Here is a 24,727-nt window from a genome sequence, read left to right as displayed (position 1 = left end):
ACTCAACATCAGTCTCAAGTCTTGGTACTGTCTGAGTCGAGCTACCTCTCGTAGTATTCAAACCTCCTCATGGATAAAGAGTAGCAAAAAACCAACCTACCATGTGGCTAATTACAGCCTCCCATGAGTAGCGGAGAATGACGAACCTCCCATGTGGCTATTATAGCCTCACATGTATGGAGGAGAAGTTCAATGTACAGTCTCTTCGGGTTCTCCGCCGTATGTTGCAGCCGACATCTGTGCAGAGGGGAGGTTTTGGAGAAAAGATCCTATCAACCTGGCTCAGCCTAGTTTCATCATGCTAATGTCTTGCCTAATGCTCCCCTTATGGATCCTGATCAATGGAGAATTCCAAATTCCTAGACTAGCTTGAATACCTAACTTCCCCCCCAACACCTTATCGTCCATTTGCCCAGCGTTCGACTCTCCAAGCGGCCAATGAAGAATTAGAGGAATTTATTTCTGGTGATAAAAATTCATTTCTCGTCATATAGTGGTTCGGATTCCACAATAAGCTGTAGGTCCCGTTGCTAGGTAACCAGTTGGTTCTTAGCCACGTAAAAATAAATCTAATCCTTCGGGCCAGCCCTAGGAGAGCTGTTAATCAGCTCAGTGGTCTGGTTAAACTAAGGTATACTTAACATGATCGTGTTGGCCGCCACGAAAGGACCCAGCAAGTAACCCTTCTCCAACGAAAATTGGATGTCCCTGAGGTAAAAGGTAGTGAAGACTGACACCCACTTCCAAGTGGCCACTTCAAAATCGCCGACACCGAATAATTTCTAAGGAAGGCCAAAGATGTTGCCATTCCTCTAATACTATGCGCCCTCGGATGCGCAAACGAAGTCGAAGGTTCCGAAGTTAATGAAGAGCCTTCCGACGCTTGATGGGTAACCTCCTGAAGAATGAAACTGATTGTGTTCTTGGAGATCGAACGTGAAGGGCATTTAAGAGAAATGAATAACGTTCAAGGGTGAGGCAAGAGTTTCTTGGTCCGAGACAGATAGACTTTTAGAGCCGTAACTGGACATAATAGCATCTCGGAAATGTCGCCTTCCTGAGAAGGAGACTGTCCTGGATAGCGCCTGAATTTCTCCGATTCTCTTAGCCATAGCCTGTGCAATTAAAAATAGAACTTTCTTAGTTAATTGCTTTAGGGGCAGAGATTCTAAAGGTTCGAAGGCTGCTAATCTTAAGAAATTCAACACCACCACTAAATCCCACGAAGGGGCCCGATGCGGAAGAATTGGGCACTCTATTTTAAAAGATCTTAACAGATCATGAAGAATCTTGCTGGTTGAGACTTCCAGAAGGTGAAAGCGAAACATACTTCTAAGCACTGACCTGTACCCAGCATTTGTAGAGTAAGAAAGTCTCTTGTCTCTCCTTAAAAACAGCAGGCAGTCTGCTACTTTCGCAACTGACAGGCACGAAATACAATGCCCTTGTTTTCGGCACCATCCACGATACACTGCCACCTGGCCTGGTATAACTTCCTGGCTGAACTCCTTAAGCAGAAAGTCAATTGTCTAGCAACTGCTTTAGAGAGTCCCGCACGACATGCCGCTCGCTGGACAGTCTCCACGCAGCTAGCTTCAGCATGCGGAGGTTCTGGTGGAAGTAGTGGAAGTGCGGCTGTTTGAGTAAATCTCTCCTCTCTGGGAGGAATACTGGAACTTCCGTCAACAGGTCCAGGAGGTCCGGAAACCAAGGTCTCTGGGGCCAGAATGGGCAAACCAAGGTCAGTTGAGTGTTCTTGCAGCTCCTGAGTTTTGCTAGGACTTCCTGTATTATCCTGAAGGGAGGAAATGCATACACTTGTAAGTTGTCCCATGACTGCAACATTGCGTCTGTCCCGCAGGACATGGGATCCGCTACTGGGGAGAAGTAGAATGGAAGGCGATGGTTCATCCTGGTGGCAAATAGGTCTACCATTGCTGGCCATCTCTTGAGCAGCAGTTGCACCTTGTCTTGCACTAATGTCCATTCCCCTCCGAGAACTTCCTGTGACTGACTCAGAGCGTCCACCAAGACACTGAACTTTCCCTGACACGAATTGGGGAATGAGCGAGACTGTGTGTCCTTCTCACCAACGGAGAACTCTCTGTGCTACATCGTTCAACACCTGTGATCTTGTTCCCCCCTCCTGTTTGAGATACAATACTGCTGTACCGTTGTCACAGAACAACGCTACCGTCTTGTTGCTTATCTGTTCTACAAAGCAACTTAAGAGCCTCCTTGATTGCTCTTAATTCCCTGTAATTTATGGACTCCTCCCGATCCAGATCCCTCCAAAGGCCCTGAGCCTGAGATTCCTCCAGGGTTGCACCCCAACCCTGATCTGAGGCATCTGTGTACAGATGTACATCTGGAAGGGGGGAGTCCAATCTTACGCCGGTGGTCAGATGATGTTCTTCTGACCACCACCAAAGATCCTTTAGACAAGAATCGTCCCAGATTATTGACGTGTTCTCTCCTTGAAAGTCCCAGCGATTCCTGAGACACCTGCAGGGAACGCAGACCCTGAAACAAGAAGGGATAGGGAGGCCATCCTGCCCAGCAGGCTTTTCCATAAGCTCACAGGTTGAACTTTGTTTGACATGAAAGTTTCCAGCTGGCTTAAAATCGCCAGAACCCACTCCTCTGTTGGGAAAGCTCTCAAAAGACGCATCTGAATTGTCATTCCCAGGTACATCTTTACCTGAGTTGGAAACAGAGAACTCTTATTGAAACTGATTCTTATGCCTAACTTCTGGCATAGGTTCAAAAGAAAATCCCTTGCCTACAGAGCCTCGCCTTCCGACAAAGCTTGAACCAGCCAGTCATTGAGTTATCTTCTCATTCAGAAGCCCCGACGACGCATGATGTCCGAAACAGGAGACATTACCCTCAAGAATACCTGAGGTGCTGTGGTCAGACCAAAGCAGAGGACTTTGAACTGAAATGTTCCAGTTGGACCCAAGAAACGAAGGAACTTCCGAGATTCCTGATGAATTGGAACCTGGAGATAAGCGTCCTTGAGGTCCACTGAAATCATCCAATCTTCCCTCCAGACCGACCGCAGCACCGACTGGGAAGTTTCCATATGAAACTTCGTCGACGTTACAAACTTGTTGAAACCCAAGAGATCTATGATAGGTCTCCAAGATCCTCCCGCTTTGGGGGCCACAAAATCCGGCTGTAGAACCCTGGAGAAGGGGGAGCGGGCTCTAAGGCTCCCTTCTCTAAAAGGGCTTGGATCTCTGCCGCCAAAGCTAACCCCCTGATGGAAGAATGGGAGTAACTGGGAAGATGCACTGGTGACTTGGATAGCAAAGGACTAGGGTGAAAAGGGACTCTGTAACCCTTCCTTAAGACCTCCACTACCCAACTCTCTGTGTCCCACTCCTTCCAGATGTCCTAGAAAGGAAAAAGGCAACCTCCTACAGGTGCAGGCGAAGGGAATGTCTCCTATTTCCGCAAATCCTTCTTATGATTGGAAGGTTTCGGATCCGAGGCAGAACTGGAAAGCTTGGATGAAAAGCGTACTTTCTCAGGAGTACTTCCCGGAGACTTGGAACGAGAGCGCTTCGAAGGAGAAGACATTCTAGAACCGTTCGGAGATCTGGCACTGCGCTGCAACCCTGATCATGGCCTGCTGTAACTCCACTGCCGAGGTAGACAACACAAAGTTAACCATCGCCGAAACGTCTTCCTCTCTAAACAAACTGGTGCTGAGCGCCAATGGAGCCCTCAGCAGTGCCCTCTTGTGAATGTCAGGAAAATGAGGAGGCAGATGGTTTAGAATGTAGTACATCCTGCGAAAACATTCGCCTGGTGTGCAAGCCCCATGAAAACTAACGTGTTGAGGTTGTCGAAAAGTCAGGTCTGACAGAGTATAACCATCCTGTTTGAGGAACCCCATAAGACCGGATAGCATCCACAGTGTGTGATAACGCCTCCGACTGGTTGCGGAAGGTGTCTATCAAGATACTGGCTTCCCTGGCCGAAATGGATACAAGACGGTTCGATGATGGAACCCGAGATAGTAGAGCCTCTACCGACTCGTTCAGCAGCACCCTAACACCCGCAGAAGGGTTACCCGTGACCCTATAAAAGCCCTTCCGAATAGGAAACAAGGCTGAATCCTGCTTACCCGATCCTATCAAGGAAGCCAACCTATTGTCCGCCCCTCTCAAAGCCTTCTCGACCCTACCAAACCAGACTAGATTCTTTGGTGACTGTGCTACCACCGGTTTTGTTGCATAAAGTGACTAGAACATAACTTGGTTATGTTGTGTCGGCTCCAGAGGAGCCTTGGACTGTGGATACAGGAACAATCTTTGTCGAATTGGTCCGACCGAGCCAAAACTGGGAATGAGACAGGCTGACCACTAGCCAATGTTGAACCTGATGATCTGGAACACGACACACCTGGATGCGCAAGGCAGACCCGTGACAAATCAGTCCCGAACAATTTGGGAGTCACCGAAATAGGCTGCGCAAACCCCGCACCCTCCAAAGACGATGACGCAACACCTGGGTCGGTCACACCTGGGCGGACAATGCCCGCTCCTGAGAGCGGGGAGACCGCAACACCTGCACCACGCAAATCCGGATGTAGCAGAGTCGCGTGAGACTAGGAATCCAGAACAGAAGGTCCCCTACTTAAAGAAGAAGAGGGAAAGGGTCCCTGATGACCCGAAATCAAACCCGAACCTACATAAACCGTCTTAGCCGAAGGGACAAAGGAACCTGTCGGAAAAGTTGAGAAAGGAGGAACTGAAGGAAGAAAGAAGGAAGATGCCACACTCGGAGTAACCACTGGCGCTCCTGCCGACGATGTTGGGCAGGTAGAGAACGTCCCAACTGGCCCTGAACTCGAAAGGGTTTCGAAGGGAAGATTACGAGGTACTGAACCCAAAGAAACAGGAGAAGACGAAACACCAGACAGCTTAGATACTGGGGCGATTGTAGAAACTATTGGTACCGCAACATTAAACGCTGAGGCAGGCGCGCCACCAACTGCCGCAGCAACTAGATCGGAAGCCTGAGAAGGTATGGGATTCACTGAAGATGGCACCAAAGACAAACCCACTAATGGCATAGGTGCCGGATGAACTAACAAAGCACCCGATATATTCCCCTAAAGGTGGCCTGAAAGGGAAGGTTGAGAAAGAGCAGCAGAAGGTTTGGATGCAGTAGAGGATAGGAAAAAATCTGAGGTTACAGAAGAGGCCATAGATTTTACAGAAAGAAAATATATAGACTTCAGTCCCCCTTGATAATCTTGTAATACATCATTTGAGAATTCCGGAAATTCTTAATTACATGATCATGGATATTCGAAAAAACTATATTAAAACAATGTCTGACCAATGACCTATGCCCTTTGGAAAGACACAATAAATTAGCATTATATTCTGCTACATTTAATGTCATATCAAATGAATTACCATCACTAACCGACAAAAGTTTTTCCCCAGAAGGAAAAGGAACTCTCGAAGAGGAAGGGAAATCCTCCAACTTTCCCAAATGAACCTGACAAACTTACAACTAAATCTAAATCCTCCTCGACAGATTTAGCAGCACTTTGTTGCAAGGAGGCTGCAGCCAGAAATAGAACCACTGTTGGATCTAACAAGGATCCCGGAACCTTAATTGCACGTGCCCCCAAAGAAGACTGCACCCTCAACTTCTCTCCTACACTCTTTGCTACCTCACTATCCCTATTTGTCTGCGTCAATCCTATATCTAAATTTACCTCTGAACTTACACTATCCGAAGAAAGGGGGGGAAAACTGCTGCTAACACTGCCTGCTCCACGCCGGGGGGGCCGGCAGATCCTACCTTCGAGGTTTGTGGTTCTCCATGGCCCCCGCCACCCATTAGAGCTGGTTCTGGAACAGGCAGGGGAGCTGAAAAAGAATGGTTAGTTTCTATTTTCCTAGCACTCATATTTTGGTCTTTGAATTCAGATAAGTTTGTCATGAAACTAGAAAATAAATTTGTCATGCTAGCTGACAATTTATCCTCTGCCTTCCTAAGTAACTCCAATTCTAAAGCTTCTTTGTCTAGACTCTGAGTTTCTACAGCTGGTTCCCTACGTTTGCTATTGGAAGCTAGAGATTTTCTATGTTTAACATAATCCTCCATCTAATCTTTTGAACATGACCTACATTCATCACATCTCAATGTTAAGCTACATTGCAACTTCCTACATGCTATACAAACAATGTCTGTCATGTTTAAAGGTACTCATCCTCCATTTGCAAGCTGTGCACGATTGGTGGGTTGCAGCGTCTCCAGCAGTAGCAGTCTTGGTTGCAGTAGCTGTAGCCGAGGTTGAGGCAGTTGCGCTATCCAAACTATCCATGGTGAGTCCAAATCGAGCCAAAGTCCAGACGGGAGAGAAAAATCCAATGCCAGGCGAAAGAACAATCCAGGAGAAAAAGGCAAAAATACGGTCCAAGTCGTTATCCAATTTCAATAAAGTCAGTATACAGGGGTCGGGCTAACAACCAAAAGTTTGCCTGAAGCAGGAAAATCCATGCTGCAAGGCAAATGGAAAGCAATTGAGGAACCCGGCCTCGCTCAGCTGGGACTTGCAGCAGCGTTGCCAACGGTGTTTCAGGTAACTAATTTTGACAAGATTTTCCTGTAAGCATTGGTAATGCAGACAGTTAATTACCCAATTAATGGGTAAAAGTTACGGGGATGTAGTTTGGGCTGGTGGGTAACCAGGGCTAATTCAGGTGTTCACGGAGTGTAATGCAATACCCTAAGTGGTATGAAAAACATGATCCAGATGACTAACAATCGAGTACAGGTAAGAAGCTCCTTCCCAAAAAGAATCTCTTGTGAATAAGGCTTGCAACAGCAAGAAGTCCACCTAATATGAAAAAAAATTTTGCAAGAGTGTAAGGATTATAAGGGAAGGAAAGCTGGCCACCCTTGGAATAAAAAAGAGATGGTGTGCCCATACTACATGTACAGACTCCAGGTAAAGCCTTATGCAAGATAATTTAACTTGCTTTTTGATTTATCTGTTTGAGGAACAGGAAAATCCACAATCAAGTCAAACTGACTTTAAAAAAGTGGCACCAAAGAAGTAATAAAACTGTTCTATACGGGCTATATGCACCGACATATTGTCAGAATGAAGCAGCCTTTCAAAAGATAATCAAGAATGACATCACAGCCACCTCCAATGATGTCGGAACAATCCTAATCATCTACAGTACTATAAAATCCTTCACACAATGGATCTTCTCATGAATAACCCAGCCCCTCCTCCTTAAAATTTGGAGAGATGAAATCTCATATATCAATTCAAATACAAAAATAGCATATGCCCTAATTTGTACTTCAGCATGATGACCACCCTTCCCTCTAAAAGCCTTCCTTGACATATAACGGAAAAGTAATACTTAAGCAATTCATGGAAAATCACAAAACAAGCCTGGACTGCCCTACACTGTTAAATTCAGTCAAAATCTAGAATGTTGGCCCTATTGGTGACCACAGAAAATTTTAACGAACAATGACATAATACATTAAAACAAGAATCTAAGATTCTCTCACTCACTCACTTTCTCCCAATCATGACAATGAACAAAGTTGACACAGAACCTTCTACCCAGGCCAAACCGACACACTAACACCATTTCAAAAGTTGCACGCCAAGAAACGGTTTACCGAACTGAAGCACTGTCCAACAAAAAAGTACATCTAAACTACAATTCAATCCCTATGTTGTAATGTATATTACTATTCACATTAAACAATATTCATAATTAAACTTTATTAGCAAGTAAAAATGTGGTATTGGGAAGTCTTATTTATATGGGATATGGTACGGAAAGGAAATAAAAGTTTTATTTACAAATCAACAAAATCTTTTAGATATTGTTTCACTGTATAACTTCCACATGTTATTCTGCCTGCCCATTACCTGATTTTTCTCATTTAATCTCACTAAATCCCAACTCAAGATATTCCTCAAGATACCCTGTACTGGAATCATTTTTACATCCAATATCTGAAGACTCAATCTCATTATCCTTTCTTAAGCCAGTTTTATTTCACCCCCGTATGCATACTGCTTATTATGCAAGATTTCTTAGGTTTTGCTAATGAGCAACCCCTCTAGATACAGGCTGCATTAAACTGTGCAAACTTTGTACATGTAACAGGGCTTTGCTTACTAAAACAATATTGTCTGTTAGTTTCATTCCAAACTTTTGTTGTGTCCCATTCACTTTTTTCATTTAAAAAATCCAAGAGAAGAACATACAGCATAAGTAACATAACATCCCCTTGTAGTACCCCTAGTTACTGCAAACACTTGACAAGACTCCATCATCATAAAACTTGGAAAAATATAATGCAAAGTAGGGAATTTTATCCAATGTCCTTGTTTTTCTTGCCCGGACACCTCAGGATTGGAGGATTGGGTACTTGAACAAGCAAGCAATGGTTTTCATGTAATTTTAAAGGCAGCTGCAACAACACCATTCATTACATGCTCATTTTGTTAAGATACAAAACTTACCTGCATTCCAAAATTGGGTTTGCTTTAGTCAATACTCATAGAATATAATAAGTATCTCCTTGGTAATCTGAATAGTTTGAAAAATTTTTAATCATCTACATAAATGTGTAGGCGATATCATGCACACAATACCTGTGTCCGGTTAAAGGGGTTCTGGCGCTGACGAGGGGGAGCTTTTGGTCTGTACATCCCGTTTTCATCACCGCCCTGTCTCTCTGATTCTGAAAAACAAGTTTTCTTTTATTTTCTGTCATCAACTTCTTAAAGGAAAAAAGTTAAAATGAATTATTAGATTTCTAAGCACTGAAATACCTTCCCAGAATGTTGAAGAGTTGAATCTATAAGCTACAAAATTTTACTTCAATTGTTCACACTTGTTTATCAGAGCAATGCAATTATTCACAAAAAGAAACTTTCAGATTTCTTGCTAAAAAAAGACTTGACTAATACTGTGCAAAAACCATAACCAACAAGCTTAATTATCATCATTAATAATAATAATAATAATAATAATAATAATAATAATAATAATAATAATAATAATACTGTAACAATAATAATAATAATAATATCATCATCATTATTATTATTATTATTATTAAAAAGATAGCTGCATTGTAAAGGTTAAGCTTATATTGAGTCTTCTCAATATTCCTTATGACTTTTTTCTTCAATGATAATGGTCAACAACTGGCCAATGTTCATAATCTGGCAAAGAGAAATAGTGCTTGACTTATGACCGTTGGTGTTTACTAAAGGCCAGTATTTCCTTTGTACAATTCCAAAGTCATCCTTAATAACAGGGTTCTTGTTCTTTACAATGTTAAAGGAATACATTCATGCGGACCTACTTTCAACGGATATTACTCTGCCTGTAGTGACGTCACAGGTGTTGAGAAAATTGTCATGATATCTGTAATTTTCCTAAGGGAATACAAAAGTACTTTTTTGTAATAGTGATCTTTGCCAAACATTTTAAAATCTTGGAGATACTGATTTTATATATTTTTTGTATGATAATGCCAATAATTATTGATTTTATTTATGTACCAACTAACGTAGCCTACAGGCTAAGCAACATTTACCTGGTGCTTGGGAATAGACCGGGCAATCAAAGGTTATGAAATGTGTAGAAATATGCAGTATGGATATCCATTTAACTTTGTCTTAATTGAGTTAAGAAGCATTTGTGAGTACTGTGAATCCTTTACGGCACTGTTATACAGTAAACCCCTCCATATTTGCGTTCTCATGATTCGCGAACTGACCTATTCGTGAATTTCTCTGCGGAACATATATACACATTATTTGTGGAAAATTCGCCCATTTGCGGTATTTTTCACTGAGAAATATTCACTAATTACTGTATTTTCATATCATTCTCATGACTAAATGCACTTTTTGTGATAAAACTATTAAAATGCTCAGGTATAATCATTTTTATTTTTTTTTTTTTTTTGAGTTTGAACTATTAAAATAGACAGTTCTAAGTGTTTTTAGAGGGTTTAAGTATTCTCGGATTTTAGCTATACGCGGGGGTGTGTGGTATGCATCCCTTCGCGAATACCGGGGGTTTACTGTAGTAGTAATTGTGAATTAATATTTTAATACATTACTACTACTGTATGGATATGACCCACTGACCATGTTTCCTTACATCACACTATGGACATGTACTTGTGGCCATGTGGGTGCTAACACTAGGTGGTTTTTGTTAAACACTTGTTCCTTTTATCACTACTTGGATACTATTACGCAGGACCTACATATCACCTGTGCCACAGTGAACTGCTGTCTGTTTTTCACCTGTGGAAATGGCTCATAACTACCTGCCACGAGCCAGCCCCTGAAGTGATAAAGGAGAAATTGGTTGGTGGCTGGATATGTGTGAAATATGACACATGCTTTTGGCAGCAAGTTTAAATGATGAATGAGCTCATTTTTAAGCTACCTCTATAAGTCATAGGTTTCAAATTGAGTACAGAAGCAGGAGACTACTATACATCGTTCTGGCAGAACCGTGGCAGTATGTTTCCATCCCTCTCTGAGCAAAATCTACATTTGGGCCACTACTCCAAAAGCAGTGGATTCTAGTAACTCCCACTTTAACTCCTCCAATGGAGGTGAAGAATCTCTCCTTGGGAGAGAGGTCACTGATACCTAACATGAAGTGGATATAGCCACTGAAATTTCCCTTCTGAATACATAAGATCTAGGGAACAGTCTCCTGCTTTACATGGGACAGATACTTCAAAATGAGAGTCTTGCCTTTCCCATGCAGTAATCATGTATTAAACCCCAACTGGATTCACCCAAACCCATGTGAAGTGTCTGTACCTTCTACAGGGTAGTGATTCATCCTGTCTGTCATTCCATAAATCTAAATTTCAGGCAGTTTCTCCAGGCCCCTGATACTGTCTCCCCTCATCTCTCCCTGCAAAGGTGGTCAAAGTGGCAGTTGTCGCAGAAACAACAAGCAACGATGCTGAAAGTCGTTCACCACCTACGAGTCAACTAGTCATTAGTGACGAGCACCGTACGATCGAACGACAACCGTTAAGAAGATCTCAACAGTTGGCCCACAGATACAGGGAAAACAGCCATTACATAGCTGCTATATTCATGCCGAAAGATCATTCGATGTTTTCCTGGACTGTCCCATGAATTCTTGTCTATTTGTCTTTTTATGAAAAACAAGTATTTTTATTCAGTTGGCTGAAGAGGACCATTGCGCAAATGGTCAAAAGCTCCCCTGTCTTTATCTTTTTTGTATTTTGGAAAAATACGGTCTATCATCTGCATTACTGTGACTTTCACTCATTATTTCCGATCACAATATAGTGATGCACCACAGACTGTACATATATTTTAATGAAAAATACAGTAATTAGTGAACACACAGTGTTGCTCTACGACAAAAAGCAAATTAGCGATAATTTTAGATGTGACCCAAATAAAAATCCACAAATTAGTGAAATTTCCCCCGTGGACAAGTGAATGATGTATTCCACAAAAATCTGCAACAAAATGAAATGCGGAAATGTGAAAAGCATAAAAACTGGGGGCACTGTACATTAAACACATCTAGACCAGGCAAACTTTAAGTTTGGCCAATTTAAGAAAAAACATATCAATGGAAAGAGGAAGATATGCAAATGCACATGGTGTAAGAAGAAAAATTCTAAAAACTTTCCCTACCTTCCACAGGAAGTTGAAAGTGACTATTTACAACCCTGTGTGGGGCCTCTTTTACAGGACAATGGTAAAAATATGCTAATTTTACTACGTTATGCATGTTTTTTTCTAATAATTTATTTTATCATATTTTGTAAAATTATATTCATAGCTCACACAATATCATAACAGATAAGAACTATAATCAGTAACAAATTTGGAGTACTGTATGTCTGTTGTAAAATATTTATGAGATTTACTGAGATGGCGGGATGCAATAACTCTTTGTGAGGTATACATGTTTTTTCTAATATTTCTTTGCAAAATTACAATTCTAGCTGACATACTATCATAGAAGATAAGAACTAAAACCAACAGCACTCCCTGGGTATATTTATGAGCAAATAAATAAAAAGACGTCAGGGGATAGAGAGGGTAACACATTTCCCCATCAAATCTCAAGGCACACTAATCCCCCCTCTCTCCTGTGCTGAGCTACACAGTTGCCATAAGTCATTTATCAACAATTGAAGTGCTGTGAACATCTTTCCTGCTAAATTCATCCAAATTGTATGGCACATAATGTTAATACTCATAAGAGTTAGCCCATCCATTGCTCAAAACCTGTTGTAGATACTCATATGATGATGCCCATCCATTAAGGGTTAATGGAATTATTTTTATTTCTGTACATAAATGTAAAGCGGGTATACAAAGGTAAACTAACATAATTTGTTAAAGTAAAATCCCTCAAAATCATAAAACAACTGTTTCTCAATTCGTTTGTTTACCAATGTAAACATCTCTCTCTCTCTCTCTCTCTCTCTCTCTCTCTCTCTCTCTCAGTACTGTACATATCCTTTAATGAAACATGAATTACTGGAACATAAACATGAAAATACAACATAAAACTCCACGAAGTTCAAGATGCCATCAAATGAATGCATGCATATGTACGTACATTACCTTTTTTTTTTTTGCTTGGTTGATTTACTGTACCATTTTTTACAAGTTTAGTTGATTATCACAAATATCATAGTACTTAAGAGAATACTCTATCACTATTGATATTTCATCTCTAATCACCACTGAAATATTTAAAATGCAAATATCATATGTAGGAAAGACAAAACCAAACAGGCTGTACCAAGTTCACTGACGGCATAGAATGAGTGTGCATACATGCGTATGCACACACAGTTATATTTATTTTTATTGTTTGTAAAACTAAAAAAAAAATTAAAAAACATAGTAAAAATATAAAGAAGAATACTGTAGTAGCATAAAATGTAAAAAAATAAAGTAGTGTAAGAGTGTGTATGTTATTGTATTTTAGGTTTAGATGTCAACACTCTCTCTCTCTCTCTCTCTCTCTCTCTCTCTCTCTCTCTCTCTCTCTACTGTATACCAGTATATTGTACATATCCTTTAATGAAATATCAGTTACTGTACCATAAACATAAAACATGAAACTAAACAAACTTTAGGAAGTTCACAACACCATTGCATGAGTGCGAGCATACCTAGGTATGTGTCATATTTTCTGCTTTGTCCAATTTACTATACCGTATTTCATTACAAGTTTGGTTGACTCAAACATATCATAACAGATATTACCAACGTTGATGTTTGATATCTAATCACCATAAAAACATTTATAATGCAAATTTCACAAGCAGGCAAGGCAAAACCAAACAGAATTAACATGTAAGTATGTGCCTTTTTTGCAATATATTTTTTATAATATATATATATATATATATATATATATATATATATATATATATATATATATATATATATATATATATATAAAAATTTATGTATATATATTATATATTTATATACATATATTTATATATATATATATATGTATATATATATATACACACATAAACATATATATATATATATATATATATATATATATATATATATATATATATATATATATATATATATATATATATATATATATATATACAGTAAACACCCCATATTCAAGTGGTCTCACTATTTGCAGACTCACGTATTTTTATGGATTTCTCTGTGGAACATATCTACCACTATTCGCGGAAAATTGGCCCATTCACGGTATTTTTCACTGAGAAATATTCACTAATTACTTTATTTTCATATCATTTTCATGACTAAATGCACTTTTTGTGATAAAACTATCAAAATACTCAGGTATAAGCATTCTTAGAGGTTTATTTTGTGTTTAAACTATCAAAATAGGCAGTTCTAAGTGTTTTTACAAGGGTTTTAAGTATTCATGGATTTAAGCTATTCACGGAGGGTGCAGAACACATCCCCTATTTTATATACATACATATATATATATATATATATATATATATATATATATATATATATATATATATATATATATATATATATATATATATATATATATATATATATATATATATATATATATATATATACACACAAAATACATAATGTTGACAGAAGATGTAAATCAACAAACCAGTCAATTCATCCAGCTGTTTCTGCAATTCTGCCACCATCAACTTCAGATAGTCGTGGGATGCACGAGATAGCGCCTTCATCCACAACTCTAAGGACTCTTGCGAGTCGGCCGCTAGAACATAAGTTCGCCCACCTCCACCGTAAAACAGCAATTTGAATGTGAATTGATCCTCACACTCAGCCAATTCTACAAAAGTAAAATAAAATACATCATATATAGCAATACAATACTATGAAGCTTTTAAATAAATCTGATGTTTCTTCAACATACACAACAGCATTTTATTATGATGTATTTCACATTTCAAAGGTAATGTTAGCTATCCAATTTGTTTATTTACATATGCTATAAACTGTTACTATGGGTAACCTGGCCCTCAAGTTTGTAGGAAAATGAGGATGATCAGTCATACTGTATTTTAAACTTAACCTGTTGATTGAGCCATAGTTCTACATTCATAAGGCTAATAATAGAGGTTTGTTGTCCAATAATGGGTGAACTGGACCAAGACAACATGAAAGAAGTTGGAAAGTGACCAAAGATGAAACTAAAAAGTATGAGAATGAATAACGGCTGTAGAAACCTTTAGTATCTCAAACTGAGAACGATACAGTACATATTAATTGCTATGTTGAAAATATTAACCACAGTTTAACACTGGGTAGGAAGCATGAGATATGAGGCTTTTATCACATTTCAAGAGGGCTCTCTCATCCTCTATGTAAAGGGATCTTATTTTTTCTAACTATAGCAAAGTCCACCTAGCTTTGCAGCTAATACCCGCCCACTGATTACATCACGACCATTCCTTGGAGCTGATTGGTTGGCAATGGTTTTGAAAAGTTGGTTAATCTGTGGTTCTTTTCATCTTCATCTATTTTGCAATGGTTGTTTTATCGAACTAAAATATGTTCTGCTGATTATCAAAAGGAAACGTTATATTATCCCCTGCAATAAAATCATAATACACATCTCCCTAAAAATGGTAAAAAAAAACAGGAATATATGAGTGAAGTCATGGGTGTTCCGCAATGCTGCGTTTCGTAAATGTCTGCATTCGAATCGGTGCACTTGAATCACTGGACAATGATAATTACCATCTGATATTGTCAAGTGTGCTAACCATCCTAAATTTAACACAAAGACTTTCTCAGAGCTATGCAGACTGGTATTTCATATTGATTTCAGGAAATTTGACTACATTTTAATAGTCATGAAATCAATTCCATTGCAATTGTTTACACATTCAGAAGGATGACAAGCAGTGACTGCACTCTACAAAACCAGAATATGTCCATGTTTAACTTAAAGTTACAGTATGATAGGCTTAAAGTTACAGTATGATAAGCTATACGAGTCATATTGGATATAATTTGCTGAGAATTTTCTTAAGGGCATTATCTCCTTTTGAAACAACAGGATCATAAAAAAGACATAGACCTATAATGTCCTACGTCTTTATGATGTTTCAATTATAGGTCAATCTTATATTCAGCTGTTTTATTGTGGTTCTTGTTGTGGTTATTCTTGTTTTTGTTGCTGCTGTTATGGTGCTTGTAGTGTCTTCGAAAAATTTTCATATGGTAACCTAGCATTGAAGAATAAACATAGACCTATTCATAAAACACTAGTGTAAATAATTATCTGCCTACTCTTGGTAACTGAAATTTAGTCATTTATTTTATTTTAATTAAAAGTACAGTAATCGCAATCTTTATGAATATAGTCTATGCTAGAATATTCTCCTAACATCAGAGAGAGAGAGAGAGAGAGAGAGAGAGAGAGAGAGAGAGAGAGAGAGAGAGAGAGAGAGAGAGAGAGAGAGAGAGAGATTTACGGCCTTATGTATCCTTTTACCCAACAGGGTAATCTACAAGAATGCCCCAAAAGCAAATGAATCATGGGCTATTCACAGGTTGGTTTGGATCATCTCACACAAAACTTTTTCAGCTATCATTTATTTTTTTCTTATTTTGTTAAGTATCTTATGATGCCTTCCAACCATAGCCTTCATTTTCATAGAAATGCTACAGCAGCCTTATATTTACTCATCAGTGTAATATAATTTGTTATCCCTTTTGTAAATTTAATTTCAATACAGTTCACTGAGAGTAGCATAAGAATCTGATGTGTAGGCCTATGCCCTGTCACTGTCTCAAAATATAAGAAACTGACATGTAGGTCTATGCTCCGTCATTGCCTCAAAATATAAGAGATTGATGTGTAGGTCTATGCCCTGCCATTGCCTCAAAATATCAGAAACTGATGTGTATGCCTATGCCCTGTCACTGCTTCTAAATATAAGAAATTGATGTAAAGACCTAATTGCTCAAATGATATTAACATTTGACATGGCTGTTAAAGCCTATGCTTCATTTCAATTAATGTGGTCTACGTGGGATCACTTATTTAGGCCAACACCAATTTAAAAGAAAAAAGCAAGATGCTTGTGTATTTAGGGTGCACAAGATAAAAAAAAAAGATGCACAAACAAAATGATCCCAGATCTTTATAATGATATATAACTTAATATATCTTTTATCAGAGATATCAACTGCATACTTCACAACTCCAGGAACTCAAATCTGTGGTTTCATGAGTCCTGCACGAAACTCAACATTACCGAACGGAGTCAAATCCATGCTGGTAATCTTTTGGACTGTTAACTAGTGTGACGTCATTCCCCCTTTGAGAGCTAGCCAATCACTGGCGTGCAGTGGGTGGGGCTTAGCTGCAAAGCTAGGTGGACTGCTATAGTAAGTAGTTATTCGTACTGTATTTCAAACCGGCACATAATGTTACATAAGGTGGCTGTCTGTTTACTGTACAATACATGCATTAAAGTCCTGAGCCTTAAACATTACAAGAAAAAGGAACTAATTTAACATCCACTATTAGAGCACTTTTGTGACTTAATAACAAGTACAAAATTTATTCAATTTAGTTTTTATTTTAGACATACACAGCTAAAGAATTTGTAAAATTATTACTATTTTTCAACAGTTTATTTTTGCTAATTTGAAAAGTCATCTAAATGGTGAATATGCATTTTTCAATTTCATTTTACATTCATACATTTACCTGTACTCTGGGTGTTTAAAATTCCATGAAAATATAACTTATATTGAAGCAAACTATGAGCAAATACAGTACACTGAACTTACAGTCTCATTAATTTCACAACTAGGATTGTAATATCTCAAAAATTAACAGGGAATGAATACATCAGTCTTACTGTCACTTAAACATTCAAAAGTCAGAAATAAAGTTTACTAACCTATGGTACACCCTTCCAAAATAATCACTCCGATGGGCTCCCGGTCTCCTTTCTTTTCAAAATAGAAGAGCAAGTTTCCTTTCAAGACAAACCAACGCCTTTGGAAGCTCTTGTTAACCTGAAAAATATTAAAAGAACCATGGATTGTATTGCCAATATTATGCATATAACACTTTCATGACTTACATGCCTATTTCTTACATTTTATAAAACTGCCAAATTTTCTGGTTCAAGCAAAACTGTAAGACATCATAATTTGAATATGGATAATTTTTTAGATATCTGGATTTTCACTAGATACACATACCTTTAGCCTTTTATATAGGAGTATCCATTGCAGCAGCTTGGTAACAAGGTAGTTCATTGGTATTAGTGAGTGAGTGGCAGTGTACCACCTGCTCACCTGTTAACATTCCTTTGCTTTTTCTTTGACACTATGGAATACACAGGCTTGGTTGGAAGGGGGTGATGATAGGACTCTTCAAATTTATATAGAAAAAATTCAAACTACAATAGCTTAAATGTTTGCTAATTGTTCTCATAAGAACACAGATCTTTGTCCTTAATAAACAAGATTTACTCCTTGGAGGATAACCTCACAGCACCAAACAGGCATGTTCAGGTCATCACTAAAAAAAATGTATTTTTTTTCCCAGTTATAAATATGAGCAAGGGAACAATGATTTTTCATATTTCCTATACAGTCTGGTAATCTGATGCAGAGGCTGATAGGGGTCTGTGCAGTAACTCTTCTTAGAACTAACTCCTGGAAACTTTCAAGAAACCCTCTTCCTCTGGTGTCTGAACATGAAAAACAAGTTGGCAGATACATTCCCAGTTGAAAGGTACCTGACTGATAACTTACTGGTGTGGTGAACTGCCCACCAATCCATCTGACTCAACATAATGCAAACGGGAAGGGAAAATCCCCCCCCCCCGGTTGAGATGTTGCTTATCAAGATTATGGAGTGGCCTATCACTCAGTTTTGACATGCCTACAGGGCTGGTATTACTTTACCAAAGAGTTACGTTTCCCAATTCTTGCTTTTCCAAAGTGTTTGTGCAATTGCAATTTGCTATTTTCCACAAATATGAACAACTAGGTCTTCTAAGGTGCAACGTGTGCAGTACCTCCTTCAAGGTGTCCATGAACAAAAGCATTTCTGGAGGTGAGGAGTTCACAGAAACTCCTGCACGGAGGCTCCTTTCATCCAGCCACCAGCCTAAAATTGTCACTCACCTATGGGCTGCAGGGAGAAGGGGTAGACGGAGGATCGATGGAGGCTGATTAGTGTTGCTACAGGCAGGGTTCCACAGAGTTACAGCGGGATAAAAATGGAACACTTCGTGGTTGAATGTCTTTAGACTTGCCTCCCACTATCCCAGAAGACAAAGTTGATGCAGATGTCTGTAGTAGTCCAGGAGTAAAAGCCAGGGGACTCTTCAGCATAAACCACAGCAGTAAAGGTAAAGTAAACAGCAGTGATCTCCAAAGCAGAAACCACAATAGGAGACCTCTTAATAATTGCAAAGTGATCTAAGAGGGCACAGAGGATAGACCACTGGGGATACCCATGGAAGGTCTTGTGGTCTTCATGTACTGCAAAGATTCTGACATCAGCCCTAGAGTTTCCAGCACTGCAGAAGCAGGAGTGGAAGTTAATGTGGTCAGGAACCATACTGGGGGTGACTAAGGGTGACTACTAGACAAGCAACTGTCTTTCCCCAAGTTCCTCAATGGGGGAAACCCAACCCACACAGACTGAGGTGTCTAGGGAGAATGAACAGGAGTAGCACTGGGAGGGGTAGGGGTTTCCAGCACTTTCATGTATACTAAATGTCATTATTAATAATGCAAAAGTTAAATTATTTCATCAATAATCACCAATAGGCTAATGTACTCAACCTAGGCGGGTGAGTCAGTACATAAATGGTATGCAATTATTTTTATATTCTGAATAAGATTTTGCAATATCTGGAAATAAACGAATAGATTTCCTCAACTTGACCACATCAATGAAATAAGTATACAGGGGGTATTCCGTTTTGAGTTACAATTAGACCTAGTACAGCTATAGTCTGACTATGACAGCATGAGAATCATGAGACTTTGAGCAAGGCCATATTAATTAATGCACACCATAACCTCCTCACTTTACCCATGTTTATTTTCAAAGGACCCATTTCAAGAAAACTTACTAAGTATTCTCGCACTCACCCTACTCTGCAGTTTTTTGTAGTGGCTGCTGTAATCACTAGAAGACATCAGCTCTAATGGCCTTGTTCGAATCTCTCTCATCCCATCGTAGACTGACTATAGCTTCAGGATAGAGCCTAAATGTATTCAAAAGATACAGTACACATTTCATCCATGTTAAATTCCATTACTAATATTGTGTTCATACAAAAGGAAAAATGCTCGATATAATTTCATTGTCAATCACTAACGAGTGACTTTCCTCAGAACCGAAATGAACCGAGAAGTTTAACTAATATAGTGCTACACGATTTGAAACTCAATATCTTATTCACAGAGTACCTGTTCAAATCTGAGACATCACGTAAATTTATTCCATAATTAATGATATTTCATTAAGGCCTATATTAATGAATGCATTAAAGATATGAAAGTACAACTGCCTTACCTCGTAGAGGTAGGATATCTGGGAAATTGACCGCAGACAACAGAGTTTCTGCCTCGTCAAGTTTTCCACCACTCTCTCCAGGCAGTCAGGGAGTGATGGTCCAATTCCAAATGCAATTCATTATCAGTAAATCATTCATATATGTAGAAACGGTTAAAAAACACAAATACACAATTTTGGTATCAAAATTTCATTCTACGAGTGCTATTTTCCTTTCTTGCCATGTGAATATGCATACCAGGAGGAAAAAAATTTCCGCCATTTCTGTCATCTTCAAAGTGTGACGTCATCATCTATTTCTTGGACGAATTTCTCGCCAAAATCCAGCACTGGATCTGAGTGTTTGCATTTTATACCCTGTGCAGATGGTTTATTTGGTACTTTAATGTTTTATTTTTTATTTTTCATTTTCCCTACCCTTGCGTTAGGAATATACAGGTTATAATTAATGATTTGGTCCTTCCTGGAGACGAAAGGCTTTCAAGATTTTTGGGGGAAAAGACCCAACACAAGCTGAAGACAGCTTCACAGGATCCTGGAGTGTTTGGAATTTAAGAAGACGTTATACAGTAATCCAATGGGCATTTCTCCAGAAATGCTTCTGGAGCTGACGACCTCCCGCGCAGCATAGTGAGCACCACCTTGCTAGTCACTCATAAATATACTCATTGCTCCAACAGTGAAAGTCAAGATACAGAGGTTGGATAAGGTGCCTGTGCAAGAGGTAGCTTTAAAACAAATGAGGGATTGCTGGTCTGTGAGACAGCACTACCTTGCCACTCCCCTACTTACCTACCACCTATTAACTACTATATTTTGTTACCAAGCCTTAATGATTACTTCAAGTTGGCACCAGGAATGCTTCTATATAAAAGACTTACAGTTTGAATTCTCGTAGGAACAAATAGCTTATTCAAATGAAAATGCAAATAAACTTAAAAGGTTTAAACTTCAGTGTAAACTAATCTTGGAAAATTACGGCATTCAATAAATATATAGTTAAAGAAAAAGAGCATTTTTCACAAAAGGATAGAATACATGTGGACAGAAAATGAAAAAAATTACTGTACACAAAAATTAAGAGTTGCTGATGTATCACAACCTGGGAAGAATATTTATAGCTCAAACACTAAACCACCATTACCCAATACTGTACCTGTACTCTTATGACTTTTCTTATGAAGTAGCTATCTTTACATCATGCATTTTAGAATGAAAAAACAGACTTTTCAGGTAAAACACATCATCTTCTACTTTAACTGCTTTAAGAGAAAAACATCTGACATAAAGAGGTGAACAAACAAATCCCTCTACTGTAGGCATAGAAAGGACTTCTCCACTTTGGTAGCGCAGTCTCCAGATATAACAGCAATAAATAAATGACTGGTACATGGCATTTCATTGAAAACTGACAAAATTAAAATACTTCTCTGCAGACTGTCCCCAACTTACAAAATGAGCTTGCATGCATAAATGTGAAAAAATTAACTTTGCAAGTAAAATTTTTAAAAATAGGATTTACATGCAAAAATAACGAAATGACATGTATTTTGATAGAACAGTCTACAGAAAATGGAAATTAGAAATTTTGATAATATTTATTTTTTAAATACTTACCTTTCAATTGTGATAGCTGTAATTTCTGCATCAGGCGGGAGGACAATGGTGTGTGAAAACTAAAAAAAATTAATAGGACTGTTTAGTTGGAACTGTCTATTGACCGATCCGTTTTGGGTGTTTCAAGCATCTACTGTTCACCATTCAGTTTTTTCTCCATCCACATGAGTGGGGAGATGGGGGGGTAGTGGTATATAATACTGTAGAGAGGTAAGTACGTATTTAAAAAATACAGTTTATCACAAAATCTATAATTTTTATATTAATCTTACCTCTCCATTATGATAGCTGATTTGCACATTGAAGAAAAGGAGGTAGAAAAAAGGTGCAAAGACAAATATAGCCCCCAAGGAAACAACAAAATTCCACCAGGAATAAGACACTTCTTACCTAACGATTAGAATCCATCTGCTGGTACTGTTGCCAAAGAGAGAGGACTAATTCATTAGGCTGCAAGGAGCTCTGAAAGATGCTGGAGGCTCCTTGCAAGGGGAACCACTTTCACTTTGATGAAAGTGGGACTATAGGCCTTGTGCCTAGTCCAGCAGAGGAAAAATGGTAAATGAATGAAAGCTCTCATCTTCATACCCTCCAAAAAATTTCCTAAGTAAATAGGAAAGGCTTGAGTACAGCTACCCTAATCGTTCATAGGAAGATGAAAATAGGCACAAACTGCTTCCACTCCCAGACATACCCCATTTCCCTGTACCTCCAACAGTGGAAAGCACGTAACATGGCTTGGCTACAGCATGGCTAACAGGGAGGGAGGGTGTTGGCACTTCCTCTAACACAAAGGGGGAACCAAAAAAGGACAAATGAACTGCGCTGGTATAGCAGCAATTGTCTCGGAGGAAAACAGGGAGAGTGGAAAGAGCTGTTATCTGGCAGACCACAAAAAGATAAACTCTAACTCCTAACCTCACTTCCTGTCCTAAGGTTAGAAGAATTTCTTTCTGTCTTGTCCTCATACCTGCTTCTCTCACCTGCTACAATTTAAATAAATATTCATTACTTTATCTGATCAAACAATCACAACTATTGTTAAAAGAACAATCCTTGCTCCTAAAGTGCATTTAACACGTCATGACTATCGAAATCTGAGGAGTAGAGCCGGGTATACACCCTATTATTCTCACAGGCTTGAAACAATTTGTCTTAATCTTCTTTGCATGACATCCTATATAATAACAAAACCAAGATAAGCCAAACCCCAAATTCCAGAAAATGATGTAATCATTTACGATAAAAAGTAAACAACACTCTCCAAGGCATCATCATGGCCCGACGATAAAGAAAAAACTGAAAGGTAAACAATAGATGCTTGAAACAGGGATGGGTGAATTGATGGTTCAAAATGGCATTTTTATGATAAAATAAAGTTTTATGTACTGTATACTTACCCAGTAATTACATAGCTATTAGTTTTCTAAGTACGGCAGCTTAAATTCAAATTTCGCAGGTAGATCTTCGATTGCTTAGTGTATATGCACAGTACCTACCCCTAATGGCAATACTAGGAACAACTTAGTTGACCACCTCATTCTGTTTTATGCTTAATGTCCATCAGAGAGGAGGAGGGAGGGCTCCGATCATGCAATTGCTAGATGAGCATATATAAAACTTTATTATAAAAATGATATTTTTATGATAAAGTTTTATATATATTTACCCAGTAATTACATTGCTGTAGTTTCTACTCGCAAGGCAGCTTGAATTTTGAAATTTGTGGTAACACTTTTTCTTGCTAGAGCAGAGTAGGTGACTAGACCCCACCCATTTTCTGGGGAAGAAGAGGAGCAACTTAACAACTGGCCTCAATTTGTTCTGCTGAAATGTCCATGCAAGGGGAGGCAGGAGGGTTCCACTCGTAATTACTGGGTAAGTATATATAAAACTTTATTTTATCAAAAAATTTCATTTTTATATAAGTAACTTACCCAGTAATTACATTGCTGAATCCCACACTGACAGGAGGTGGGAGTTCAAGGACATATCTATTCCAATACAAAGTTAGACTGATGCATTGAAAAAAGAATTATACTAGTTCTGAAACAATGCTTGTTGTTCCTTACCTGGTGAGAGAGATACTGCAGGTAGATACTGCCTCTGGCTGGCACTCATCTCAAGCTGTAATGGAGGGGGCAAGCCAGCGAGGAGTGCCATTATTGATGCAGTACTTTCCAGCGAAGGAGTGCTCCGACGGCTGAGAAAGTATGAGAAGGAGCTTTGTAACAAAGGATATTTCCGATGGCCGACAAAGTCCGATTATTTTCCCCTGCCCAGGGCGTAATACCATAATCAAAGAACCAACCAAAACTTCTAGTCATCTACACCATTTAAAACAAGAGACCATCACCTAATCATTAAAAAACTGGTGGGTACTCAAACACACAGTGCCCCCCTAGACTTCCCTGGAACTCAACGCTACGGTTCAAGATGAAGATGACGGAGGATGGAAGGGTAGCTCCCTACACTTCCTCCCCCAACATTGTTCCAACAATTGATAGAGGTTGCAGGGTACTGCAATTATCATAAGTTGCTTTCGCATCACGTAAATAGTGTATGGCAAATACCAACTTGCATCGCCAGAAAGATGCTTAAAGTATATAAGAATCTTCTCCAACCTGGGAGTGAGCTTCCAAGATGAGGTCGGTTAAAAAGAGCAAAACAGCGTTCTTTGAAAGCAGTCTAGTCAGATTCTTGACGGAACACCACAGGTTCCTTGCTGGTCCTTTAATTTTTTCGGTTCTATGGGGAAAAGAGCTCTCTCCTCTTCTTCGGGACCTAGAGTATCCATTAGATTCTTTACTGAGAAAGACCGAGGCCAGGGTTTAGAAGGGGTTTCATTCTTCACCATAAATCCCAGGGTTAGAGAGCATCGTGTCACCTTGGGAAAATCCAACATTTTTGTCTATTGCATGGAGTTCGCTAACCCTTTCTGCAGTTGCTAAGACCATAAGAAATATTGTCTTCCTGGTAAGATCTCT

At 38.9% G+C, this 24,727-nt stretch overlaps 1 protein-coding gene across 3 annotated transcripts in view; it reads right to left on the bottom strand.

Moving 5' to 3' along the window:
• Window positions 1-24,727, bottom strand: part of LOC136855107 (sesquipedalian-1-like) — an 84,688-nt gene that overhangs the window by 3,065 nt on the left and 56,896 nt on the right. For all 3 annotated transcript variants that reach the window (XM_067131939.1, XM_067131937.1, XM_067131938.1), the window contains 3 exons: window positions 17,479-17,596; window positions 14,199-14,387; window positions 8,666-8,754 (listed from right to left, as the gene is read on the bottom strand). In XM_067131939.1, coding sequence (XP_066988040.1) covers window positions 8,666-8,754; window positions 14,199-14,387; window positions 17,479-17,596 — 396 coding nt within the window. The remainder of the gene's footprint in view (window positions 1-8,665; window positions 8,755-14,198; window positions 14,388-17,478; window positions 17,597-24,727) is intronic.

The sequence above is a fragment of the Macrobrachium rosenbergii genome, chromosome 30 (assembly GCF_040412425.1).
Source record: "Macrobrachium rosenbergii isolate ZJJX-2024 chromosome 30, ASM4041242v1, whole genome shotgun sequence".
NCBI lineage: Eukaryota > Metazoa > Arthropoda > Malacostraca > Decapoda > Palaemonidae > Macrobrachium > Macrobrachium rosenbergii.
The sequence above is the reverse complement of the archived record's forward strand: the minus strand, read 5'-3'. Positions and strand labels throughout refer to the sequence as shown.